This window comes from Chlorocebus sabaeus, chromosome 20 (genome assembly GCF_047675955.1).
Source record: "Chlorocebus sabaeus isolate Y175 chromosome 20, mChlSab1.0.hap1, whole genome shotgun sequence".
Taxonomy (NCBI): Eukaryota; Metazoa; Chordata; class Mammalia; order Primates; family Cercopithecidae; genus Chlorocebus; species Chlorocebus sabaeus.
In genome coordinates, this window is record NC_132923.1 from 121,635,065 (window position 1) to 121,660,605 (window position 25,541).

Here is a 25,541-nt window from a genome sequence, read left to right on the forward strand (position 1 = left end):
CTAGGAGCACGCAAGATGGGGATTTTCTCAAAGCCCAGTGGAAAAAAGAGCTTGCGTCCAAATATTTTTTTTCCCATTTGCTCCCAACTGTCACCCTAGAAATACTTTGAAAAAGATGCCAAAGGTAGATATTGGAATATGGGTTCCATCTGTTTTGAAGAGATTATGTTCTGTGTTAGGGAAGGAAGAAAAATACTAATTGTTGGTCCGTGGAGTTGTGTTTTCTACTTTTTTTTTTTCCTCCCTGGGTAAGACTGAGGAGAGGAGTTGTGTGTTCTTTCTTTCTTTTTTTTTCTTTCTGAGATGGAGTCATGTTCTGTCACCCAGGCTGGAGTGCAGTGGTGTGATCCCAGCTCACTGCAACCTCTGCCTCCTGGGTTCAAGCAATTCCCCTGCCTCAGTCTCCCTAGCAGCTGGGATTGCAGGTGTGTGCCACCATTCCTGGCTAATTTTCGTATTTTTGGTAGAGACAGGGGTCTCATCATGTTAGCCAGACTGGTCTCCCACTCCTGGCCTCAAGTGATATGCTCACCTCAGCCTCCCAAAGAGTTGGGATTCCAGGCTGAGCCACCGCGCCAGGAGTTGTGTTTTCAATATAAAGATGAAGGTGGCATGCTGAACCCACAGCGTTCTAAGGCAGTATTTCTCAGTGGGGCTGGTTCAGCCACCAGGAGACGTTTGTCAACATCTGGAGTCATTGTTGGTGTCATGGCTGGGGTTGATGTTACTGGCATCCAGCGGTCAGACAGCAGAGATGCTGCTAAACATCTGACAATGCACTGGGCAACAGGACGTGCCCTGCCCTGGATGTCAATGGTGCTGAGGCTGAGAAAGCCTGTTCTAGGCCACGCCAAGGCTTGCAGTGTGACCTTGGCTGGGTCATGTAAGTCTCTAGACCCATCTGTGAAACAGGGAGAGAAACCTGTGCCCAGCGTGTTTCAGAACATTACGGTAAGGATTTGTGTAATGTGGGGACGGTGCACTCGTAGCAGAAGGCAAGGCCGACATGCACAATTAGGATCTGATTGCTCTAATGATGGGGGAAGCAGAACACTGGCAGAGGAGGGCTTCATCGGGTGGATCAAAATGCACTTTATGGCCAGGCACAGTGGTTCACTCCTATAATCCCAGATGTTTGGGAGGCTGATGCGGGCAGACCACCTGAAGCCAGGAGTTCAAGACCAGCCTGGCCAACATGGTGAAACCCCGTCTCTACTAAAACTACAAAAATTAGTCCGGTGTGGTCCTGCATCCCTGTATTCCCAGCTATTCAGGAGGCTGAGGCAGGAGAATCTCTTGAACCTTGGAGGTGGAGGTTGCAGTGAGCTGAGATCACACCACTGCACTCTAGTCTGGGCAACAGAGCAAAACTGCATCTCGAGAAAAAAACAAAACAAAATAAAACAAAACAGACCATCCTGGACAACATAGTGAGACCACCTGTCCCTACAAAAATTTTTTTTAGAAAGTTAGCCAGGCGCAGTGGCACACATACGTGGCTCCAGCTACTCTGGAGGCTAGGCTGAGGCAGAGGGTCACTTGAGCCTGGGTGGCAATGGCTGCAGTAAGCTGCAATGGATCCACCACAGCCTGGGTGGCAGATGCATTTTATTGTCCTCTTCCAAGAGAACAGCAGTGTGCACTTCTCCAATAACGTCATCTTCCAAATGGGGTCAAGTCAGAAGCTTCTTCAAAAGGGAACAAAGAAAGGCATGTAGGCACCCAGCACCACATAGATGTTAGATGCACTCACATTTCTTATTGAATCTAAGCCTCATAAAACCCTGCAAGAGGCTCTCTTATTTCACAGGAGGAAGCTGAGCTTCAGAGACGTAAAGTGAGTTGCCCAAGATCCTACACCTTCTAAGTGGCAGAATGGGAATTGGAACTAGGTTGGTCTGATTCCAAAGCCCAGCACTTTGGGAGGCTGAGGTGGGCGAACACGAGGTCAGGAGTTCAAGACCAGCCTGGCCAATATGGTGAAACCCCATCTCTAATAAAATACACAGATAAGCTGGGCGTGGTGGCCCGAGGTGAGCAACCTGCCTCACCTCCTAGGAGTTCAACTTGTGTTGGGGGAGGCGTGGAGTGAGCTCGGTTTCTTGTGGACTTTCTTGTTCTTCCTTAGACTTTCACTCTCCTCACCTTTTGGGAGAGCACAAAGTCAGGCAGGCCCGCTGCTGATGAGAAAGCTCCGCTCTGTGACCACAAAGGATAGTTTTTGCCCCAGTCAAAAAAGCAGAAAGGAAAGGGAACTTCAACTATTTTTTTTTTTTTTTTTGTGAGATGGAGTCTCTCTCTGTCAACCAGTGGCATGATCTGGGATCACTGCAACCTCCAACTACCTGGTTCAAGCAATTCTCATGCATCAGCCTCCTAAGTAGCTGGGATGACAGCTGCAAGCCACTATGCCTGGCTAATTTTTGTATTTTTAATAGAGATGGGGTTTTGCCATGTTACCAGGCTTGTTTTGAACTCCTGATCTCAGGTGATCCGCCTGCCTCGTCCTCCCAAAGAGTTGGGATTACAGGCCTGAGTCATCGTGCCTGGGAAGATTTCAACTCTTGAGACTTGAGTTCAAGGCCGGGCGTGGTGGCTCAAGCCTGTAATCCCAGCACTTTGGGAGTCCGAGGCAGGTGGATCACGAGGTCAGTAGATCGAGACCATCCTGGCTAACACGGTGAAACCTCGTCTCTACTAAAAATACAAAAAAATTAGCTGGGCATGGTGGCGGGTGCCTGTAGTCCCAGCTAGTTGAGAAGCTGAGGCAGGAGAATTGCATGAACCCAGGAGGCGGAGCTTGTAGTGAGCCAAGATCGCACCACTGCACTCCAGTGTGAGGGACAGAGCGAAAATCCGTCTCAAAAAAAAAAAAAAAAAAAAAAGAGAGAGACTTGAGTTCGAGTGTTTTTTTTGTTTTTTTTTTGTTTTTTTCTTGAGATGGAGTCTTGCTCTGTCACGTAGGCTGGAGTGTAGTGGTGTGATCTCGGCTCACCTGCAACCTGTGCCTCCCAGGTTCAAGCGATTCTTCTGCCTCAGCCTCCCGAGTAGCTGGGACTGTAGGCGCCGGCCACCACACACAGCTTATCTGTGTATTTTATTAGAGATGGGGTTTCACCATATTGGCCAGGCTGGTCTTGAACTCCTGACGTCGTGTTCACCCGCCTCAGCCTCCCAAAGTGCTGGGATTACAGGCGTGAGCCACCGTGCCTGGTCGAGTTCAAGTCTTTGATCTATCACCACATTGGCCAGGCTGGTCTTGAACTCCTGACCTCGTGTTCGCCGGCCTTGGCCCCGGCCTCCAAAGGTGCTGGGATTACAGGTGTGAGCCACCGTGCCCAGCTGAGTTCAAGTCTTTGATCCATCAGTTTTGAGAGTGGTGGTCTGGGGAGGCCACTTATCTTCTGGGCCTTAGTTTCCTAGATAACCATCCAGGCCTGGATTGCAGGATAGTTGCATGGGTAAGAAAATAGGTGGGAAAGAATTCTGTAATCTCCCTAGGATCGTGCAAAGGTGAGGAAGATTGGGTGGGGGTGGGGAGTCAGAATCCCGTGGGACTGGATGTTAGAAGATGTGGGTTCCAGTCCCAACTCCATCCCGTACTCCTTGTAACAGTTTGGACTCATTTATGGTCTGCATCAGTCACTACAGCAAGCAACTATTTCTTAAGTCCCATATTTTATCTTAAAGGGTCATGTGAATTTGGCATTCTGTTCTGTATCTTTGTTTTAATATAAAAATAAAGTTTGTCCTGTATGAGAACACTGAACACCTGCTGTGAATTTGCTGTGTGACCTTGGGTCAGTTCCACAGGCTTTCTGGCCTGGGGTGCCTAGCTACAAACAGGAGAGGAACAAGTCGTGCAACCTCTCTGATTGGACCTGCCTCAGGTCATATGCCCATCCCTGAGCCAATCGCTGTGGTGGGGGAAGGGGAGGCAATGTGTTGATTGGCCAGGCCTGGAGTACGGGCTCCAGCCTTGGTCCTGGCCATGAGGTTTCACCCAGAACCTCTGGATCGAGTGGGGCAGCGTCTGCACAGAAATCCAGGCCTCTGTGCTGGGAGGGGAGGAAAGGGAGGCAGAGGAGGCAGAGTGCAGGAAGCCGCTACGGCCCCCTTCCCTCCCTGGAGCTTAGTGCTCCATTTATATGTTGTTTGACAATAATGTCATGTGTCAGGTCTAAAGTGGGCGGGGACCTTGAGGTCTCAGTAGGGCAGGGAGACGCAGATGCAAAATGCTTTTCCTTTTTTTTTTTGAGACAAGGTCTCACTGTTGCCCAGGCTAGAGTGCGATGATGAGATCTTGGCTCACTGCAGTCTCTACCTCCAGGGCTCAAGCGATCCTCCCACCTCAGCCTCCTGAGTAGCTGGGACTACAGGTGCGTACCACTTCGCCCATTTACTTTTTGTATTTTTAGTAGAGACAGGGTTATGCCATGTTACTCAGGCTCGTCTTGAATTCCTGGACTGGAGCGATCTGCCTGCCTTGGCCTCCCAAAGTGCTAAGTACTGAGATTACAGGGCTGTGCCACTGTGCCCAGCCTACTTATGGTTTTTAGGGCCCTGGATGTTCGGATGCATTGCTAATAAATCTCTCATCAAGATGTGATTTGCATAGTTGTCATTTTATTATCATATTAATTTCCTTCTGTGAGCTTTCCAAGTCTGAAACCGTCCCGGGGACTTCTTTTGGTTAGTTATTTGCAATCACCTGCAGGACACACAAGAAAATCGTCAGGTCCACCTAACCGCAGAGCTGTGCACGGCAGTTTCCTGTCTGTCCTCCTGGGCTAAGCTCCTCATGTGAGTCACAGGCAGCCCACACTGCAGTAGCTCCTGCCTGAGGTGTTCTGATGACGTTTCAAAAACAAAGATGCAATCACAGCTTTTCATTGACCTGTTAGGGTCTTCCTGTAAAGGGGGTCTTAGCCAGGAGTCCTGTGTGGCTTCAGGGTAGGGGGCCTTTGAACCCCCTAAAACTTATATTTCAAATGTGTGTATGGCGTATTTTAGATTTCATTTGTTTCTCAAATCAAAACTTCTGTTTGCAAGGCAGTTATGCAATATGGTTGTGGCAATTACTATTTCCAGAGACTGTTGATCAGTGTCTGGTAAACATTTTTTTTTTTCCCCTTTGAGACAGTCTAATTCTCTTTCCCAGGCTGGAGTGCAGTGGCACGATCTAGGCTCACTGCAACCTCTGCCTCTCAGGTTCAAGTGATTCTCCTGCCTCAGCCTCCTGAGTAGCTGATATTACAGGTGTGCACCACCACGCCTGGCTGTTTTTTTTTGCGTTTTTACTAGATTCAGGGTTTCACCATGTTGGCCAGGCTGGTCTCAAACTGCTGACCTCAAGTGATCTACCTGCCTCAGCTTCCCAAAGTGCTTGGATTACAGGCGTGAACCACTGCGCCCGGCCTGTTAAACATTTTGATATGCCAACCTCATGATGCAGTGCTGTAAACGGCAGGAGATCCAGCTGCTACAGCACAAACACTCAGACCAGTGTGCAGGAATTATGTCCAAGGATGTTCACTGCACAATGTAAGAGTGAAAAATAGGAAACATGAAAGCTTCATTCATTATACTCAAACTATGGAATACTATTTAGCTGTTCAAAAGAATGACATGTACGTACTGACATATAAAATGTAATAAGGTGTTAAGTGAAAAACAGCTGCAGAATAGTATGAAGACTCAGATCCTATTTTTGCTCAGAAGACAGTGTCTCTCTCTCTCTTTATATATATAGATACATATGCACATAAAGTTGAGAAGACCACACACCAAGCTTTTAACAATCATTGGCGGGGTGCGGTGGCTCACGCTTGTAGTTAGCCTATTGGGAGGCCGAGGTGGGCCGATCAGTCGAGCTTAGGAGTTCGAGACCAGCCTGGCCAACACAGTGAAACCCCATCTCTCCTAAAAATACAAAAATTAGCGGGGCATGTTGGTGCATGCCTGTAATGCCAGCTAGTTAGGAGGCTGAGGCAGGAGAATTGCTTGAACCTGGGAGGCAGAGTTTGCAGTGAGCTATCAAGCCACTGTACTCTAGCCTGGGAAACAGAGCAAGACTCCGTTTGAAAACAAAAACAAAAACAATGATTACCTCCGGAGAGTGGAATTGGAGATGTAAAATGAGGGGGGACATCTTGATACATTTTACTTGATACACTCTTATATTTTGTTAATATTTTTACACAGAGGATGTATTACCTTGTGGAAAAAGAATAAAAGCTAAGGATTGCTGAAGTTTCACGTGTGACTGTCATTCAATGGACATTTGTTGAAAGGATGAATGCCCCGGGCCACTTGTCTCCTCTGCTTCTCTGCTCTTTTGCTTGCACTTCCTGACCTTGGCTTGTCACCTGTCTGGGTTTATCCAGGCAGCTGCTCTCAGGCACCCCGAGGGCTCTAGTGGTTCGTGACTCCAGGCTGCACACAGTGTGTTCCTGGGTTGGGGCCACTGCGAGTTGTCATGAGCGCCTCCGCCGCTGCCAGGGGCAGCCCCCACCCAAGGACAGCTGGTTGCTTGATTCTCCCCCTTCTGAAACCTGTTACTGGGCATCTGTGCCTGCCCCGACTGCTCTCCCATGAACACAGGGCCTCTACCCAGCTGCCTTGCGAGATGTGATGCCCCGTGGATCTCTGCTGCTATCTGGCCATGCTTTGGGATCTGCTCTGTTGTGCTTGTGTCTGTGGCTGGGAATAGCTGTCGCTGGGACAAAAAAATTGGGACAATTGCCCCTGCCCCTGCTTCAGGTTCCCAAGGTGCTGCCAGGACCAGCTGCACGGTGACTCCCACAGCAGCTGGGGCTGGAAAAGGGTCTTAGGATTTGGCTGGGAAAGGCCCCTAAGCAGCCTTTCATCCAGTCAGTCTCAGGCCAGGCTCCTCTGATGTGTGGGTGGCGCCTCCAAAGGTGGACTCAGATGGGTTTTTCCCAATTTATATATAAAAAAGAACCAATTAATGATTAATGGCTACTGTCTTTTTGATTTTCCATTTTTCTCCAACAAACATTTTTGGAATCTCTGCCTGTGACCACTTGTTGCCAAAAAGATGCCAGCAGACAGACAAATGAACAAGGAGCTGGCAAGAATCATTGGGAACACTTGGAAGCAGCCACCTGCTTATTTTGACAGTTTAGTTTCCTCCTGTGACCACGTGCTCATGGCTGCAGCTTCATATTTGGTTTTATAAGTGTCAGTTTAATGAACACTTCTCTGCAAATTAAAGTTAGTGAAGTCAGATGCCAGCTTTCCCCTTCTTTGCGGGCTCTGCCACAAATACCGTAACTCCCATTTGCTGTAGCACCTAAATTGTGGAGGAGTCCTTGTCTAGTTCAAGTCCCATTTTACAGAAGAGCAAACTGAGGTGGTCCTTCGTCGGCACAGTGTCCGACTCTTCCCTCCCAGCATTCAGTAACAGGCATGGTGGCTCCTCTGCCCTCTCCTGGGCACCCGTTTCTTTTTTTTGTGGTTTTTCTTTTTTTCTTTGAGATGGAGTCTCGCTCTGTTGCCCAGGCTGGAGTGCAGTGGCGTGAACTAGGGTTACTGCAACCTCCACCTCCCAGGTTCAAGTGATTCCCCTGCCTCAGCCTCCTGAGTAGCTGGGATTACAAGCATATATCACCACACCCAGCTAATTTTGAATTTTTAGTAGAGACAGGGATTCCCCGTGTTGGCCAGGCTGGTCTCAAACTCCTGACCTCTGGTGATCCACCCATCTGGACCTCCCAAAGTGCTGGGATTACAGGCGTGAGCCACCAGGCACCCCTTTCTTGTGACGGGGTTTCCAGTTCTGGCTGCTTTCACCTACTGCTGCGTGTTTCCATGGCTGCTCCTTAATATTGATGCCAGTTACTATTATCATTATTTTCGGAGACAGGGTCTTGCTATGTTGCCCAGGCTTAAGTGCATTGGTGCGACCTTGGCTCAATATAGCGTTAACCTCCCGGGCCCAAGTGACCCTTGTACCAAAGCCTCCCAAGTAGCTGAGACTACAGGCACGCACCACCATGCCTGAGTCATTTAAAAAATTTTTTAGTAAAGACAGAGTCTCCCTATGTTGCCCAGGCTGGTCTTGAACTCCTGGTCTCAAGCAATCCTCCTTCCATGGCCTCCCAAAGTGCTGCGATTACAAGCATGAGCCATGGCACGTGGCTTATTATTTTTAATACATAATGTTAATGCTTATTGTTATAAACAAATGTGTGTTCATTGTTAAAAACAAATTGAGTTGTTGTGGAAGCTGAAAGGAGACAGCTCTGAGTTTACATTGATAAGACAGGGGGACCAACTCGGTTTTATTTGCCTGGGATGGTCCCAGAGTAAAACAGGAAGTCCTGCATCCTGGAAAACCTCTCAGTCCTGCACAAACCGGGATGGCTGGTCACCCTACAGAATAGCTGGAAGACCCATGAGGTGACAAATTTCCAATAATTAATGCTATGGGGGTCTCAAGGTATCAGGTTTTGGGCTTTGCAGATAAATATACCCGTTTACAGCACTGGATGGTGGAGTCTGGGCCACACACAGATACACAAAAATAAAATCACCATTTCTATGGAACTCACTTTTTTTTTTTTTTCACTTGTCCAGGTTGGAGTGCAATGGTGCAATCTCGGCTCACTGCAACCTCCAACTCCCAGGTTCAAGGGAGTCTCCTGCCTCAGCCTCCTGAGTAGGTAGGTTTACAGGAGTGCGCTACCAGGCCTGGCTAACTTTTTTGTATTTTTTTTAGTAGAGATGGGGTTTGGCCGTGTTGGTCAGGCTGGTCTTGAACTTCTGACTTCGCAATCTGCCGGCTCAGCTTCCCAAAATGCTGGGATTACAGGCATGAGCCACTGCATCAGGCGGAACTCAATCTTAATATGTATGATGAGTGTCCAACCTCTTTGGACAAGGCCACCCTCTATGTTCCTTTTCACTCAGCTTTACCCACACAGAAATTTTGGGGACCCATGGGGGGCCCAGCAGTTGCCAAGGTCTGCAGCCTCCTCCAAGGGGTTCCCATCTAGCTCTCAAGAGGAAGGAGGGGGTTCTCAGTCACCAGGTGGCATGGCACTCCCGAGGCCAGGTGGGCAGGTAAGTGCCCTGGGGCTTTGGGCTGGTTCGGTTCTTACTGAATTGATCCAGTCGATGTATTTGGAGACCCGTGTGAAGACGGAGGGCTTGTGGTAGTAGTTGCAGCCGAGGCTAGACCCAAAGCTGACGATGCCATGCACCTCCCACCGGCCGTCAGCTGCCTGACAGTTCAGCGGCCCGCCGGAGTCTCCCTGAGGAAGGCCAGAGTTACAGAAGGGTAAAGGGTGAGGAAGGGGCTGCCCATTGGAACCATTGTTCTCAAAGCATTTCTATTGTTCTACTGTCGGCCACTGTCCTCTGAAGCCGGCCCTTGTGGTCATAGCCCAAGATGGTACCATAATTCCAACAAGAGCCAACACCTATTCTTGCTGTGTGGCCAGAGCTGAGCTAAGCATGTTCTATACCTTATCTCATTAATCCCCACAAATCCTATGGGGTAAATATTCACAGTCTCCCCAAGCCACTGGAGAGGAGAAACTAGAGTGTTGAGAGGTTGGGACTTGCCCAAGGTTGCACAGGCAGTTTGTAAAGGAGCTGAGGCCACATCCCAGAGTTCAGGCTCTTCCCCACTGGCTCTGTCTTCCCGCAGGTGGGGTGGTCTGTGTGGGCAGAGTGTGTAGGGCACAGTGTGATCTGAAGGGCGTGTGGATCTCCTTCCTATTCCATCCCCACTTCACTGCTAAGTCCAACACAGAGCAATTCCTGGTGGTTAAGACACTGTCTCCGGGAAGGCTTCCGTGGCAGCTACCTGGAGGGGACACGCTGGGCCACTGATGAGAGCAATGCAACAGAAAACCCAGAAGTCATCCTAGAGAGGCCCTAAGCCAGGGAATACCTTCCTTTGGTTCCCTTCCAGCATAGAGGAAAGGATACGGAATGACAATAATGAGAGACCTTGATGAGACCCAGGGAAGGACTTCCCAGCAGTGAGAGGGGTGGACACGACAAGGAGAATCTCAAAACAAGAACAAACAAGAACCAAGATCAAGTTTTTATTTCTTTTTTTCACTCTGTCACCCAGACTGGATTGCAGTGGTGTGACCTCAGTTCACTGCAACTTCTGCCTCATGGGTTCAAGTGATTCTCCTGCCTCAGCCTCCTGAGTAGCTGTGACTACAGGTGTCCGCCACCATGCCTGGCTAATTTTTGTATTTTTAGTAGAGACAAGGTTTCACCATGTTGGCCAGGCTGCTCTCGAACTGCTGATCTCAAGTATCCTGGCCACCTTGGCCTCCCAAAGTGATAGGGTATAGGCAAGAGTCACAGTGCCTGGCCAAAGATTGGGTTCTGATATATCTGGAACATATTTCTAGAGAGTACTTCTGCCAGGAGGAGGGAGGATGGACCTATGGAGGGATGGACTTCTATAGCCTTATCCCGAGCCACATTTTGTCACTGAGCGGGGCCCCTGATTTTGGTACTCACGTAGCAGCTGGAGGTCACGCCATCACCCCCAGCACAGATCATACAGGGTTTCACGATGCTGCCCCACCAGTCAGGGCTGGAGCAGGTGTCATAGTCCACAACCAGCAACCGTCCCTGCTGCAGGACATCAGAAGCAGGCCCGTTGGCTGAATGAGATCAGAAAGAAAGCATTAGGGATGCAAGGACTCCTGAGAAAAAGGAAGTGGTTGACCCTTACTGGGTTCCCCTGTTACCGTCTTCCATCCACTGCAATATGCGAACAGCTATGTTTGTCTACACTGTGTCCTCACGATTGATTGGTTCAGCAGTGAACACCTGACTCAAGCTAAGCCAATGAGCTCCCTCCCCTGGGATCCTGAGATGGGGTCTAAGAGATTCCGGTTTCAGAGGATGTAAATCTAGGAAGCTTTTGGCAATGACCGACGTTTTGTTTTATGTGGAGAATGAAGTAGACTCACAAAGAAAAGAAATTCCAAGGGAGGGTTTCCTGAGTTTCTTACAGGCTTCCAGTCCCTAATCCTAGCCTGCTCCTGATGCCTGGCTGTATCTCGGCCCTTGGGTTGAAACTTTTAAATACTTGTAACAATCCCTTTTTATGGTGAGCTAACTCCGTGGCTTTCTTCACTTATCTGAAATAGGAAAGTGAGCCTCCTGGCAGTTAGAGCCCCCTCCTTGGGAAAAATATGCTGGTGTGGTGAAGAGAGGGCTGTCATAATGGCCCCCAATGACACAGCCACCATCCCCTCCATTACTGTTACCACAGCTATGAGTGGCAAGGATGAGCTTAACATAATTCTTCACTATGGATTGAAGCCTGGGGAAGTTATGTGTCGGCCAGGCGCAGCGGCTCACCCTCTAATCCCAGCACTTAGGGAGGCGAAGGTGGGTGGATCCCTTAAGGTCAAGAGTTTGAGACCAGCCTGATCAACATGGTGAAATCCTGTATCTACTAAAATATAAAAATTAGCCGGGTGTGGTGGCATCTGGCTATAAGTCCAGCTACTTGGGAGGCTGAGGCAGGAGAATCGCTTGAGCTTGGGAGGCAGAGGTTGCAGTGAGCCGAGATTGCACCACTGCACTCCAGTCAGGTCAACAGAGCAAGACCCTGTCTCAAAAAATAAATAAATAAATAAATAAAAAAGGAAGTTAAGGGTCTGGCTTAAGACAACTAATAAGTAATTAATACTTGTATAACATTTTGCAATGTAGGACGCATTTTCACCTTTCCCCTCTTTTGTTCTTCACCAACAGTGTTTCCATTTTACAGATGAGGAAACTGAGGTTCGGAAGTGACTTGCCCAAGGTTTCACTGTGACTGACAGAGCTGGGCCTAAAAGCCAAGCATTTGGATGCCTCCCTGCTCCCACTGTCTCAGATGAACTGCATCTGCCCCAGGGTTGTCTGGGGAAACAAACAAGCAGTTGTGCTTCTATCTTAATAAGCATGAAATGCCTCTTCCACCACCGCTCACCGCAGGATTTCATGTGTACTTGTATTTACAGATAAGCCAGTCAAGAGAGCAATGGGGATTTATTCCAAGGTACATATGTGAATGTACCCCTGGAAAAACATGTCATTATACTTATGGGTTTATGTCATTAGGGAGAAACGTCATAATGTCATTATCACTCATAATGTCATTATGGTCATAAGGTCATTATCACTTATCCCTTCCTAGAATCTTCCAAACCTCTGGTGATTTCACAAGGGAAGGGCGGGAACTCTGTTCCTCTTGGTGGCTACAGTCATTGGATCTGTAACCCCTGGAGTCTATGTCAAAGGAGATCCACCCTCAGCCAGGTTCTGAGCAGCAAGACCGAATGGCACAGGGGACAGCTTTTGCCATGGGGCACGGAGGCTCCGTTGAGGGCTTCAGGGGCCTCAGGTCGCAGAGGAAAATGCTGTTCTGAACTCTATGGGCCACACAGAAGATGGTCTCTGTAACTTTCTTTCCATCATAGGGACAGTGACAACAACTAACACACAGCACCTCCCACTTGCCAGGCTTCCTATAGATTATCTCCTTGAATCCTCTTGCCAACTCTGTGATGTAGCTGCTATTATTATGCCCCCACCCTTTTTTTTTTGAGACACAGTCTCGCTCTGTCCCCCAGGCTGGAGTGCAGTAGCGAAATCTTGGCTCACTGCAATCTCCACCTCCCGGGTTCAAGCGATTCTCTTGCCTCAGCCTCCCGAGTAGCTGGGACTACAGGAGCACACCACCACACCCTGCTATTTTAAAAATATTTTTAGTACAGACCTGGTTTCGCCATGTCGGTCAGGCTGGTCCCCTGACCTCAAGTGATCCACCCAGCCGGGCTCCCAAAGTGCTGGGATTACAGGCGTGAGCCACGGCTCCCAGCCAATTATTTGCACTTTCATATGATAAAAGTGCTGCATGGAGAGACCTAGTAATGTGCCCAAGGTGTCACAGTCATGAAGTGGGAGAGCTGACATTTGAACCCAGGCAGGCATCAGCCTATGCCATCCCGTCTCTCCCAGGCAGCCACACACCCTGGGATGACAGGTGAGAGGCTCTGGCCAGACAGGGGTGACATCACCTCCCTTCCCTCCCAGGCCTGGGGGCTCCTGGCTCCCACTTACTATGCAGATATCCCCAGCCCGTGACGTAGCAGGGGTAGTTGTTGGGTAGAATGGAGCCGGCAGGAGGGAGGCAGGCCAGCTGGATCTTGTCGGTGAGGGAGACGGGGTTAGCCAGTTTGAGCAGGGCAATGTCGTACCTGGGTCAGTGCAGAGGCAGAGCATGAGGACAGGGTTGACTTTTCCTGCCCTGTGGGGCTTTGGAGGGCTCTGAGACCTTGTCATCGTTCCCTGTATGTCTCCCCAGCTTGCTCTGAGTGGCAGGGTCCCAGGGCATCTTTGAAAATGCAGAGGTCCTTGTTGAAAGGAGCAAGGCAGGAGAGATTGTGTCCTACTCCAGGGACAGTCACAGGGTCGACAGCACTGTCCCTGTGTCCCCAGGACTTGGCATGAAGTAGATACACGCTCCGCAGACAGGGGCCCTGCAGGATTGACGGGCAGCAAATCCAGGTCACTCTGGCAGTGTTTGCTTCTCCCTCCCCAGGTCACATCCCCACCCCAGACATCTTTGGAGCTGGTTCCACATCTAAGAGGCCAGAACTCCTTCCCCCTCCCTATAGAAGAAGCAGAGGGCGTGTGGTGGAGTTGAGACCCTTTACTCTGTGAGATCCCCATGTGTTCCCTGACAACCTCACCCCCAAGTGCATCCAGACAGAAACGAACCCTTTGGAGGCATCGCTGGAGTCCCAGTCCGGATGCACCACAATCTTAGAGACACTGACGATCAGCCAGCCGGACTCTGCAGTGTTGAGGTTGTGCCGTCCCAGCGCCACGAAGTAGGTCGTGTTGTCGCTGGGAGAAAGGGGGCCCAGGGAGAGGGTCACCTCCAGAGGCCTGACTTTGGAAAATGTTGGGACAGACCCAAGTAACTGGCTGCTGCATGAGCCACTAGTTGGGTCTTGGGCTTGGGGATCTTTCCTCCCCTGGGACAATCAGTTAGTTATAATAGAGCCTAAAGTATATAACGTAAGAACTATGATCATATAATAATTGTTAGTATACTAACTTTAAACTATAATATAAAATAAATGTTGTAATAACACAGACTTTAGGATTATGGAGGGAATGAGATGAACACAGAGAAAACAGGAGTCATTCGCTCTCAAAGACATTTTTCCCACCTTTCATTTTCACATGGGGAAACTGAGTCCCATAGAGGCGTAACCTGGCCCAGAGTCCCAACCGTTAGTGAGAAACCAGAACGAGAAGCCAGGACTCCTGACTCTAAGTCTCTATTAGTTTCCCGATCACCTCATGGAGCTTATTATAAATTAGATGGGAGAAGGGATCACTCCTGGAAGGAGTCAAAACGACCCAGCAAAAGCTCTGGTGAGTTCCAGCTGTGATGAGCAGAGGTCACAGACAATGAAGAGAAAAAGTGAACAACGTTGCAGAACCTCGTGGGCCTTCATAATTAGTCTATAATTCAGAATTAGCTTTCACTGGGCACTTACTAAGTGCCAGGCCCTTTAGTAAATCAACTCATTGAATTCACACTAAATTCTGTTACTCCATTGTTTTCTGCAGGTGATGGTATTGAAGCTTTGAGAAGTCAAGTTGTTCAAGGGAACCCAATTCCAGATCCAGAGGCCACATGTAGTTTCCCCAAGAGGACAGAGATTAGGCCTTCCCCTTCTCCTCATCCTCCCTCAGTACATGGCACAGGACACCCCATCTATGCCCTGTACTGACATTGATGGGCCAACACACTGAACCATTGATTGACGACAGCTTGTGTCTCAGCCAGGCTAGTGGTTATTTGCAAGGCTGCTTTATGTAGTGTGATTCAGGCCATTTAAGCCCCCAGATCAGAAATGAGCACGGGCTGGTGAGCAGGCCAAGTGCCCAGGGAATGGCAGTTACCTGATGCAGTGGGCAGCTATCAGGACCCAGCTGTTGTCTATCAGGGTCCCTCCGCAGATGTGGTACCAATTGCCATTGGAGAAGTATACCAGGGAGACCTGGGGAGAGACACAGGAGCTCTGTGGCTGTGGCTGAAAAAGCAGGGCCTCCCTGCACTCCAGTTTCCCAAGAACAGGGCTGAGACTAGGGTAAGGGGGAGTGAGGCACTCACCTCAGGTGCATAACTTAAGGGGGCCCCCAAAACCTGAGACATCACGATAAAAAACATGTTAATGCAATCTATATTAAAACGAATCAGGCCAGGCATGGTGGCTCATGCCTGTAATCCTGACACTTTGGGAGGCCAAGGAAGGAGGATCACTTGAGCCCAGGAGTTTGAGACCAGCCTGGGCAACATGGTGAAACCCCATCTGATAAGGTTTGACTGTGTCCCTACCCAAATCTCATCTTGAATTGTAGCATAATCCCCACGTGTCGTGGGAGGGACCTGGTGGGAGGTAATTGAATCGTGAGTGTGGTTACCCCCAAGTTGTTTTCATGATAGTGAGTTCTCACACGATCTGATGGTTTTATAAGGGGATTTCCCCCACTTTTGCTTGGCATTTATCCCTGCTGCCGCTGTGTGAACAAGGATGCGTTTCCTTCCCCTTCTGCAGTGATTGTAAGTTTCCTGAGGCTTCCCAAGCCATGCTGATCTGGGAGCCAATTAAACCTCTTTCCTTTATAAATTACCCAGTCTCAGGTATGTCTTTCTTAGCAGTGTGAGGAAGGACTAATACATTGTGTCTACAAAAAAAAAGCCCAAAATTAGCCACTGGGTGCGGTGGTGCATGCCTATAGTCCCAGCTACTCAGAAGGCTGAGGTGGGAGTATTGCTTGAGCCCAGGAGTTTGTGAAGCAGTCTGGGCACCATAGCAAGAACTTGACTCTACCCAAAAATTTTTTAAATAAAATAAAAATTAACTGGGAGTGGTGGTGCACACCTGTAGTGTCAGTTACTTAGGAGGCTGAGGTGGGAGGATTGCTTGATCTCAGAAAGTCTAGGTTGCAGTGAGCTGTGATTGCTCTGTGCTCAGCCTGGGTGACATAGCAAGGACCTGTATCTGCCCCCACAACAAAAAGCAACAACAAAATTAACGCAAAATATCTGGGATAGAAAAATAAAAAACATATAGACTATTAAAAAATAACTGTTCTTCCAGGAGTGCTGCCTTATGCCTGTGATTGTATCACTTTGGGAGGTCGAGGTTGGTGAATTCACCTGAGGTCAGGAGTTTGAGACCAGCCTGGCCAATATGGTGAAATCCTGTCTGTCTGTACTAAAAATACAAATATTATCCAGGTGTGATGGTGTGTGTCTGTAATCCCAGCTACTCAGGAGGCTGAGGCAGGAGAATCACTTGAACCCGGGAGGCAGATGTTGCAGTGAGCCGAGATCGTGCTATTGCACTGCAGTCTGGGTGACGAGAGTGAGACTTCATGTCAAAAACAAAAACAAAAAACCCTGTTCTGAACATCTTTCTGCAACTGGATTGGTTGGGATCTTCCCCTCCTTGGGAGCTCTTTCCTAGCTCCCTCTGGTTTAGTATGTCCAAAACAAAACTCCTGACTTATCCCAAATGTGGTCTTTCCCCAGGGTCCTCTGTCACAGTCAATGGCAACTCCACTGCTGCTCGGGCCGCAAACCTTGGTGTCATCCTTGGCTCCTGTCTTTCCCTGTTATCCCTCATTCCAGTCCATCAGCCAATCCCATCAGCTCTAGCTTGGGAATATGTGGAGTGGTTGCTACCCCTTGGTCACTACCTCAACTGCGTGTCCCAGTCATCCTCTCTTCTCAATGATCACTCTTGTCTCCCATCTCTTCTCCCCGCCCCTGCCCACATTTTCTCAACACAGCAGCCAGAATGATTCTTTCTGAATGGAAGTCAGATGACTTCTCTTCTGTGCTCAGGCCCTCCAGTGGCTCCCCCTTTACAGCTTATAAAACCTGAATCTGTCTGATGACCTACTAGGCCCTCTGTGGCCTCTCTGACCCCATAGGCTCCCACACTCCTCTCCTCCAGCCACCCTGACTTCCATGCAGTTCTGCAAATACACCAAACCCACTTCTGCCTCAGGGCCTTTGCTCTGGCTCTTCTTCCTGCCTGGAATATTCTTGCAAATATCGATGTAACCCTTTCCTTCACTTCCTGTTGGTCTCTGCTCAAGGTTACTTTCTCTATGAGGTATTCTATGACATTGCTGTTCCAAGCAGTGTGCACACACACTTTCATGCACGCTCATGTACATACGCACACACAGACACACTCGCCTCCTTCGTCTTGCTCTGCATTACTCTTCATCATAGCATCTTGCATTTTCTGGCATGTTATGAGTTTACTCATTCTGTTGTTTATTGTCTCACTCCTCTACTTTATTTTATTTTTATTTTTTTGAGATGGAGTCTTGCTTTGTCGTTCAGTTTGGAGTGCAGGGGCACCATCTCGGCTCACTGCAACCTCTCTCTCCTAGGTTCAAGTGATTCTCCTGTTTAAGCCACCAGAGTAGCTGAGATTACAGGTGCCTGCCACCACACCTGGCTACTTTACTTGTATTTTTAGTAGAAACGGGGTTTCGCCATGTTAGCTAGGCTGATCTCGAACTACTGACCTCAGGTGACCCGCCCACCTCGGCCTCCAAAACTACTGGGATTACAGGTGTTTGAGCCACTGTGCCTGGCCACGTCTCCACTTTAACAAAGGCTTCTTAAATTTTTCCCCCCACTGCTATGTGCCAGGCACCTAGAACAGTGCCTGGTACATACTAGGTCTTTAACAAATGCTTACTGATTGAACAATTGAGTGAATAAGCAAATGAATAGAATGAAAGAGATCACCAGGGCCGGGTGATCTTGTCTCCTGCTTGTCTAGTTTTCCCCTGAAGACCAAATCCACTCATGGGAACATGAGACTGCATAAGTGGACCTTACTCCCCTGCCCCCCGGCTCCTCATGTTTTTTTAAATAAATTTTTTCAGGTTAGAAAATGGTTTCTAGGCAGGGCACAGTGGGTCGCGCTTGTAATCCCAGCTACTCAAGGGGCTGAGGCAGGAGAATCACTTGAACCCGGGTGGTGGAGGTTGCAGTGAGCCAAGATGGCACCACCGTACTCCAGCCTGGGCGACAGAGTGAGGGTCTGTCTCAAAAAAAAAAAAAAAAAAAAAAAAGGTTTCTGTTTAGATTGACAGTATAACAAGTGTAGGGTACAACTTTTAAGTGGTGGAGGCTGGGCACCGTGACTCACGCCTGTAATCCCAGCATTTTGGGAGGCCGAGGCAGGTGGGTCACTTGAGGCCAGGCGTTTGACACCAAGCTGGCCAACATGATGAGACCCCCATCTGTACTAAAAATACAAAAATTAGCCGGGTGTTGTGGTGTGTGCCTGTAATCCCAGCTACTTGGGAGGCTGAGGTAGGAGAATCGCTTGAACTCAAGAGGCTGAGGTTGCAGTGAGCTGGGATGGCGCCACTGTACTCCAGCCTGGGTGACAGAGTGAGACCCTGTCTTTAAAAAAAAAGAAAAAAGAAAAAAGAAAAAAAGAACTTTAAGGTGGTGACATCTGACACTGTTTTAGTCTCTAATGAAGTGTTCTGTGCCCTTCCTGTTCCTTCATTCCTCCTCCCCTGTCTTTCAATTCCCTGCCAAGGCCAAGCAGAGGGGAGGCAGGTGACAGTAGGGCATGGACTGCACTGATCGGGCTTCCTATAACTGTGGGGAACGATGATCTGTTTGTTGGCAGATGCCAGATGCCTGCTTTTCTCTGAACATTCTTGTTTTTAATTAGCCATTTGGCATTTCTCGTTTGTGTGACATTAAGAGGTCTTAGATGAACTGGCTTTAAAAAAGACGTTTAAAATTAGAGAAAGTGAAAAAAGATACTTCAAAGGAAAACCCCCCCAATTTAAAAATGTGCTAAAAGCATCCGAGAGATGTGAAATTTAGTCCATGTGGTAGGTATTGTTTGTGGCCAGCAAAGTGTAGCTAAAAGAACAAGCACTGAACCAAATTTGAATCCTCATTCCCCCCAGGCTAACTCAGTGCCTTTGGGCAATTCCGTAACCTTTCCAAGTCCCAGTTACCTTCTCTGGAAATGTGGAGTATAAGCCAGTGTGCAGGGCTCTCAGGGTGATTAATACTGTAATTACAATAGCTGGTGGGTGAGATGACTCACACCTGTAATTCCAGCACTTTGGGAGGCTGAGGCAGGTGGGTCAGGAGTTTGAGACCAGCCGGGTCAGGAGTTTGAGACCAGCCTGTCCAACATGATGAAACCCTGTCTCTACTAAAAATACAAAAATTAGCCGGGCGTGGTGGCATGCACCTGTAATCTTAGGTATTCGGGAGGCTGAGGCAGGAGAATTAGTTGAACCCAGGAAGTGGAGGTTGCAGTTAGCTGAGATTGTGCCACTGCATTCCAGCCTAGGTGACAGAATGAGACTCTGTCTGTCTCCAGCAGAAAAAAAAAAATTGCATTAAATTATAATTCATTTTGGTTAGTGAGGTTTTTTTTTTCTTTTTTTTTGGTGATGGCTAGCTATGTTGCCCATACTGGTCTCAAACTCTTGGGCTCCAGTAATCCTCCTGCCTCAGCCTCTTGAATAGCTGGGATTAAAAGTATGTGCCACTGCACCTGGCTGGCTGCTAAGTTTTGTGCTACCCCCTTTCATTTTGCCCCGGAGTGAATGTCTTACTTGCCTCATCTGGGTCCCCACCCAGCTAGATCTGCCTATGATCTCAGTAAAACAATTTCCCCAGGGAAACAGAAGCACAAAGCACAAGGGACTCTTCACAGACTAACATTCACTGGTTCTCAAGGCAAGAACACCTTTGTGCAAGAGGGTGAGGAATTATTTTTGGAGGCAGCAATGAGTAAGTTCTCAGCACAAATGCGCCTGGTGCTGTGGGGTCCTGTAGCAGAGGGACTGTGGCCCTTCTTCCAAATTCTCAGGCAAAAAATACCATGGGACTGTGAGAAAAGCAAAAGAACTGGCAGAAGTACACAAAACCAGGTATATAAATTGTGAGTCTAGGTTGAGTGGCTCATGCCTGTAATCCCAGCACTTTGGGAGGCTGAGGCAGGAGGATCACTTGAGCCCAGGAGTTCAAGACCAGCCTGGGCAACATAGTGAGACCCCCATCTCTAAAAAAAAATTAACTGGGTGTGGTGGCATGCATCTGTAGTCTCATCTGGTAGGGAGGCTGAGGTGGGAGGCTAGGAGTTTGAGGCCGCAGTGAGCCATGTTTTGCCAGCCACTGTACTCTAGCCAGGGTGACAGAATGTGACACTGTCTCAAAAAAACTTTACTATGGCTGAGCACAGTGGTGGGTTCCTGTAATCCCAGCACTGTGGGAGGCTGAGGCAGTGGATGGCTGCAGCCCAGGAGTTGGAGGCTGCAGTGAACTATGATCGTGCCACTGCACTCCAGCCTGGGTGACAGAGCAAGAGTCTGTCTGAAAAAAAGAAAAAAAAAGTGAAATATCTGCCATCATTCTATCATTGAGAGTTTTTTTGTTTTTTGATGGAGTCTCACTCTATCACCCAGGCTGGAGTGCAGAGGTGTGATCTTGGCTCACCGCCACCTCCGCCTCCAGGGTTCAAGTGATTCTTGTGTTTCAGCCTCCCACATAGCTGGTACTATAGGTGCCCGCCACCATGCCTGGCTAATTTTTGTATTTTTAGTAGAGTCAGAGATTTAGCTTGTTGGCCAGGCTGGTCTCAAACTCCTGACCTCAGGTGATCCACCTGCTTCGGCCTGCCAAAGTGCTGGGATTACAGGCATGAGCCAGGCCTATCCTTGACAGTCTCTTAATCAAGGAGCAGATGAATGACGGTGGCCTCTGTAGACACAGTGACTGCTGCATGGGTCACTCTGAATGCTCAAGGCTAGTGGGCTGCTAGTTGCTCCTCCTACTTCAGTTGGAAACTCATCCTGATTCAGCTGGGTTTGCTCCTAGTTTATATCAATTATGCTTGCAATAGTTTGATTAAACATGTAACGAATAAAATACGAGTTCAGAAAGAGAGTCATTATTTATATGGAAACAAAGTTAAATACTTGGAAGAGACTGAATCACCATGATTCTTAAAAAATTGCTCCTGAATTAGTGTCTGTGAGAAAATGGAAAGATTGGGGGGAAAAGTCGTAAAAGTCAGGATGGGCTCATAACTCAGATTGCTTTGTGAACATCTCAAAGTTACTGCTCTGCTGTAAAGAAATGAACTTGTAGATGATATATCATGGGGCGTGGTTTATATGAAAAAGACAGTGAAGAACTTAAAAAATTGTTGACATAGTGTAAGATAAAATGTTTACAACATATATGTATGATTTAAAATAATTTCTTTATAACCAACTTTTCAATTACTCAGTCCCAGTTACATCAGATAAATGAGATTTTACTATATTTGTTTGTGTCAATGTAAACTTTACACAGTTCTGTTAAAATTTCCACCATTAACACGTCTTAGTAATTTGTGCCTGTGCCCCACTCGGCAGTTTAGCCTTGATATTACTATGATTATATGAACTTAAGAAAACATTTTTTCATTGGTAACATTGATTTGCTGTAGTTAAAGATGAATCTGCACAAATAGCACTGATTGGTTCCTTAAAGCAAGGGATGTTTGCACAGGTAGTCTTGAATGGTTCCTAGACTAATGGTACATTTGTAAACAAGCCTCTGATTGGTTAATAGAGTAATACTATATGTGCTGCCTATGGGCAGTGGGGAGGGGACAGCTCCTTACTGCAGCTGGAGGAGGCACCTCTCCCTCCTCTCCCAAGGTTGGCCAAGGCCACAGAAATGTATCTTTTTTTAATTTTTTTTTAAAATTTTTTGAGACAGAGTCTTGCCTTGTTGCCCAGGCTGCAGTGCAGTGGTGCAATTTCATCTCACTGCCACCTCTGCCTCCTGGGTTCAAGCGATTCTCCTGCCTCAGCCTCCTGAGTTGCTGGGATTACAAGTGTGTGGCACCACGCCTGGATAACTGTGTATTACTAGTAGAGGCGGGTTTCACCATGTTGCCCAGGCTGGTCTCAAACTCCTGACTTCAGGTGATCTGCCCACCAGGGCCTCCCAGAGTGTTGGGATAACAGGCATGAGCCACTGCACCCAGCTGGAAATGTATCTTATTGGTGAAGTTGCCTGTGCTGCTCTCTGAGTCCCATCAGTCCTCACTTTGCCAGCACAGTAGACCCCATGGTGGAAGGGCAAAGGGGGGATGTAAAGGGAGTGGGGCAGGGACAGGGGGAAGTACAGTGTGGTCGACTCACCTGCCAGGGCCAGCTGTTGGGTATCGCTTCTTCACCTCCAACCACCCTAGTCACAGAAGGCGGGTAAGTGGGGACCCCACAACTGAGGGCTATGAAAAGAGAAAGGGTCTTGAGTCCAGGAAGCAGTGACTCACACAATGGAAACTACACTTGCTGCATTCTGAACCCCCAAATAGAAAACCCTTGTTCTAGAAGGATCCCAAGAGGTCATAGAATCCTGCTCTTTGCTCCAGTTCTTTGAAACTCCATTCCAGTTTTCTTATGACTATAGGTCTGAATGCAGTAGGGGTGGGGTGGGGGCGAGAGGGGAGGACAGGAAGATCCCATTCCCAGCCACACTAGGGGATGGGAAACCAGTGACTCTGGGTGACAGGGTTTACCTCCAGCCACCAAAGCGGACAGCAGCAGGGTCCTAATCATGGTGTGTCCGTGGGAGTTCTATCAGCGTGGCCCAGGAGAAGGCCCTGGTTTTATGAGGAATTTATCAGTGAGAGATACACTAGGAGCATGCAAGATGGGGATTTTCTCAAAGCCCAGTGGAAAAAAGAGCTTGCGTCCAAATATTTTTTTCCCATTTGCTCCCAACTGTCACCCTAGAAATACTTTGAAAAAGATGCCAAGGGTAGATATTGGAATATGGGTTCCATCTGTTTTGAAGAGATTATGTTGTGTGTTAGGGAAGGAAGAAAAATACTAATTGTTGGTCCTTGGAGTTGTGTTTTCTATTTTTTTTTTTTCTCCTGCCTGAGTAAGACTGAGGAGAGGAGTTGTGTGTTCTTTCTTTTTTTTTTTTTTTCTTTCTGAGATGGAGTCATGCTCTGTCACCCAGGCTGGAGTGCAGTGGCGTGATCTCAGCTCACTGCAACCTCTGCCTCCTGGGTTCAAGCAATTCCCCTGCCTCAGTCTCCCTAGCAGCTGGGATTGCAGGTGTGTGCCACCATTCCTGGCTAATTTTTGTATTTTTGGTACAGACAGGGGTCTCATCATGTTGGCCAGGCTGGTCTCCCACTCCTGACCTCAAGTGATCTGCTCACCTCAGCCTCCCAAAGTGCTGGGATTTCAGGCTGAGCCACCGCGCCAGGAGTTGTGTTTTCAATGAAAAGATGAAGGTGGCATGCTGAACTCACAGCGTTCTAAGGCAGTATTTCTCAGTGGGGCTGGTTCAGCCACCAGGAGACATTTGACAACATCTGGGGACATCGTTGGGTGTCATGGCTGGGGTTGATGTTACTGGCATCCAGCGGTCAGACAGCAGAGATGCGCTAAACATCTGACAATGCACTGGGCAACAGGACGTGCCCTGCCCTGGATGTCAATGGTGCTGAGGCTGAGAAAGCCTGTTCTAGGCCACGCCAGGGCTTGCAGTGTGACCTTGGCTGGGTCATGTAAGTCTCTAGACCCATCTGTGAAACAGGGAGACAAACCTGTGCCCAGCATGTTTCACAACATTATGGTAAGGATTTGTGTAATGTGGGGAAGGTGCACACGTAGCAGAAGGCAAGGCCGACATGCACGATTAGGATCTGGCTGCTCTAATGATGGGGGAAGCAGAATGCTGGCAAAGGAGGACTTCATCGGGTGGATCAAAATGCACTTTATGGCCAGGCACAGTGGTTCACTCCTATAATCCCAGAACTTTGGGAGGCTGATGCGGGCAGACCACCTGAAGCCAGGAGTTCAAGACCAGCCTGGCCAACATGGTGAAACCCCATCTCTACTAAAAATACAAATATTAGTCCGGTGTGGTCCTGTATGCCTGTATTCCCAGCTATTCAGGAGGCTGAGGCAGGAGAATTTCTTGAACCTTGGAGGTGGAGGTTGCAGTGAGCTGACATCACACCACTGCACTCTAGTCTGGGCAACAGAGGAAAACTACATCTTGAGAAAAAAACAAAAGAAAACAAAACAAAAAACAGACTAGCCTGGACAACACAGTGAGATCACCTGTCACTACAAAAATTTTTTTTAGAAAGTTAGCCAGGCGCGGTGGCACACATATGTGGCTCCAGCTACTCTGGAGGCTAAGCTGAGGCAGAGGGTCCCTTGAGCCTGGGTGGCAATGGCTGCAGTAAGCTGCAATGGATCCACCACTGCCTGGGTGGCAGATGCGTTTTATTGTCCTCTTCCAAGAGAACAGCAGTGTGCACTTCTCCAATAACGTCATCTTCCAAATGGGATCAAGTCAGAAGCTCCTTCAAAAGGGAACAAACAAACAAAGGCAGGGTGACACTCACCCAGCACCACATAGATGTTAGATGTACTCACATTCCTTACTGAATCTAAGCCACAAAAAACCCTGCAAGAGGCTCTGTTATTTCACAGGAGGAAGCTGAGCTTCAGAGAGGTAAAGTGACTTGTCCAAGATCCTACAGCTTCTAAGCGGCAGAATGGGAATTGGAACTAGGTTGGTCTGATTCCAAAGCCCAGCACTTTGGGAGGTCGAGGTGGGTGAACACGAGGTCAGGAGTTCAAGACCAGCCTGGCCAATATGGTGAAACCCTGTCTCTAATAAAATACACACATAAGCTGGGTGTGGTGGCCGGAGGTGAGCATCCTGCCTCACCTCCTAGGAGTTCAACTTGTGTTGGGGGAGGCGTGGAGTGAGCTCGGTTTCCTGGTGGACTCTCTTGTTCTTCCTCAGACCTTCACTCTCCTCACCTTTTGGGAGAGCACAAAGCCGGGCAGGCCCGCTGCTGATGAGAAAGCTCCGCTCTGTGACCACAAACTCTAGTTTTTGCCCCAGTCAAAAAAACAGAGGGGAAAGTGAACTTCAATTCTTTTTTTTCTTTTTTCTTTTTTTTTTGTGAGATGGAGTCTCTCTCTGTCAACCAGTGGCATGATCTGTGCTCACTGCAACCTCCAACTCCCAGGTTCAAGCGACTCTCATGCATCAGCCTCCCGAGTAGCTGGGATGACAGCTGCACGCCACCATGCCCAGCTAATTTTTGTATTTTTAATAGAGATGGGGTTTTGCCATGTTGACTAGGCTTATTTTGAGCTCCTGATCTCAGGTGATCCGCCTGCCTCCTCCTCCCAAAGAGTTGGGATTACAGGCCTGAGTCATCATGCCTGGGAAAATTTCAACTCTTGAGACTTGAGTTCAAGGCCGGACGTGGTGGCTCAAGCCTGTAATCCCAGCACTTTGGGAGTACGAGGCAGGCGGATCACGAGGTCAGCAGATCGAGACCATCCTGGCTAACACGGTGAAACCTCGTCTCTACTAAAAATTCAAAAAAATTAGCTGGGCATGGTGG

At 48.5% G+C, this 25,541-nt stretch overlaps 1 protein-coding gene across 1 annotated transcript; it reads right to left on the minus strand.

The window, feature by feature from the left end:
* Window positions 1-4,693: 4,693 nt before the first annotated feature.
* LOC140709396 (chymotrypsin-like elastase family member 2A) lies at window positions 4,694-22,707 on the minus strand. The gene is made up of 8 exons (XM_073008142.1): window positions 22,668-22,707; window positions 22,288-22,376; window positions 14,977-15,074; window positions 13,777-13,905; window positions 13,117-13,253; window positions 10,513-10,658; window positions 9,126-9,278; window positions 4,694-4,711 (listed from the first exon to the last, which is right to left on the minus strand). The coding sequence occupies exons 1-8, from the start codon at window positions 22,705-22,707 to the stop codon at window positions 4,694-4,696; spliced, it is 810 nt and encodes a 269-aa protein (XP_072864243.1).
* Between the last annotated feature and the right edge of the window lie 2,834 nt (window positions 22,708-25,541).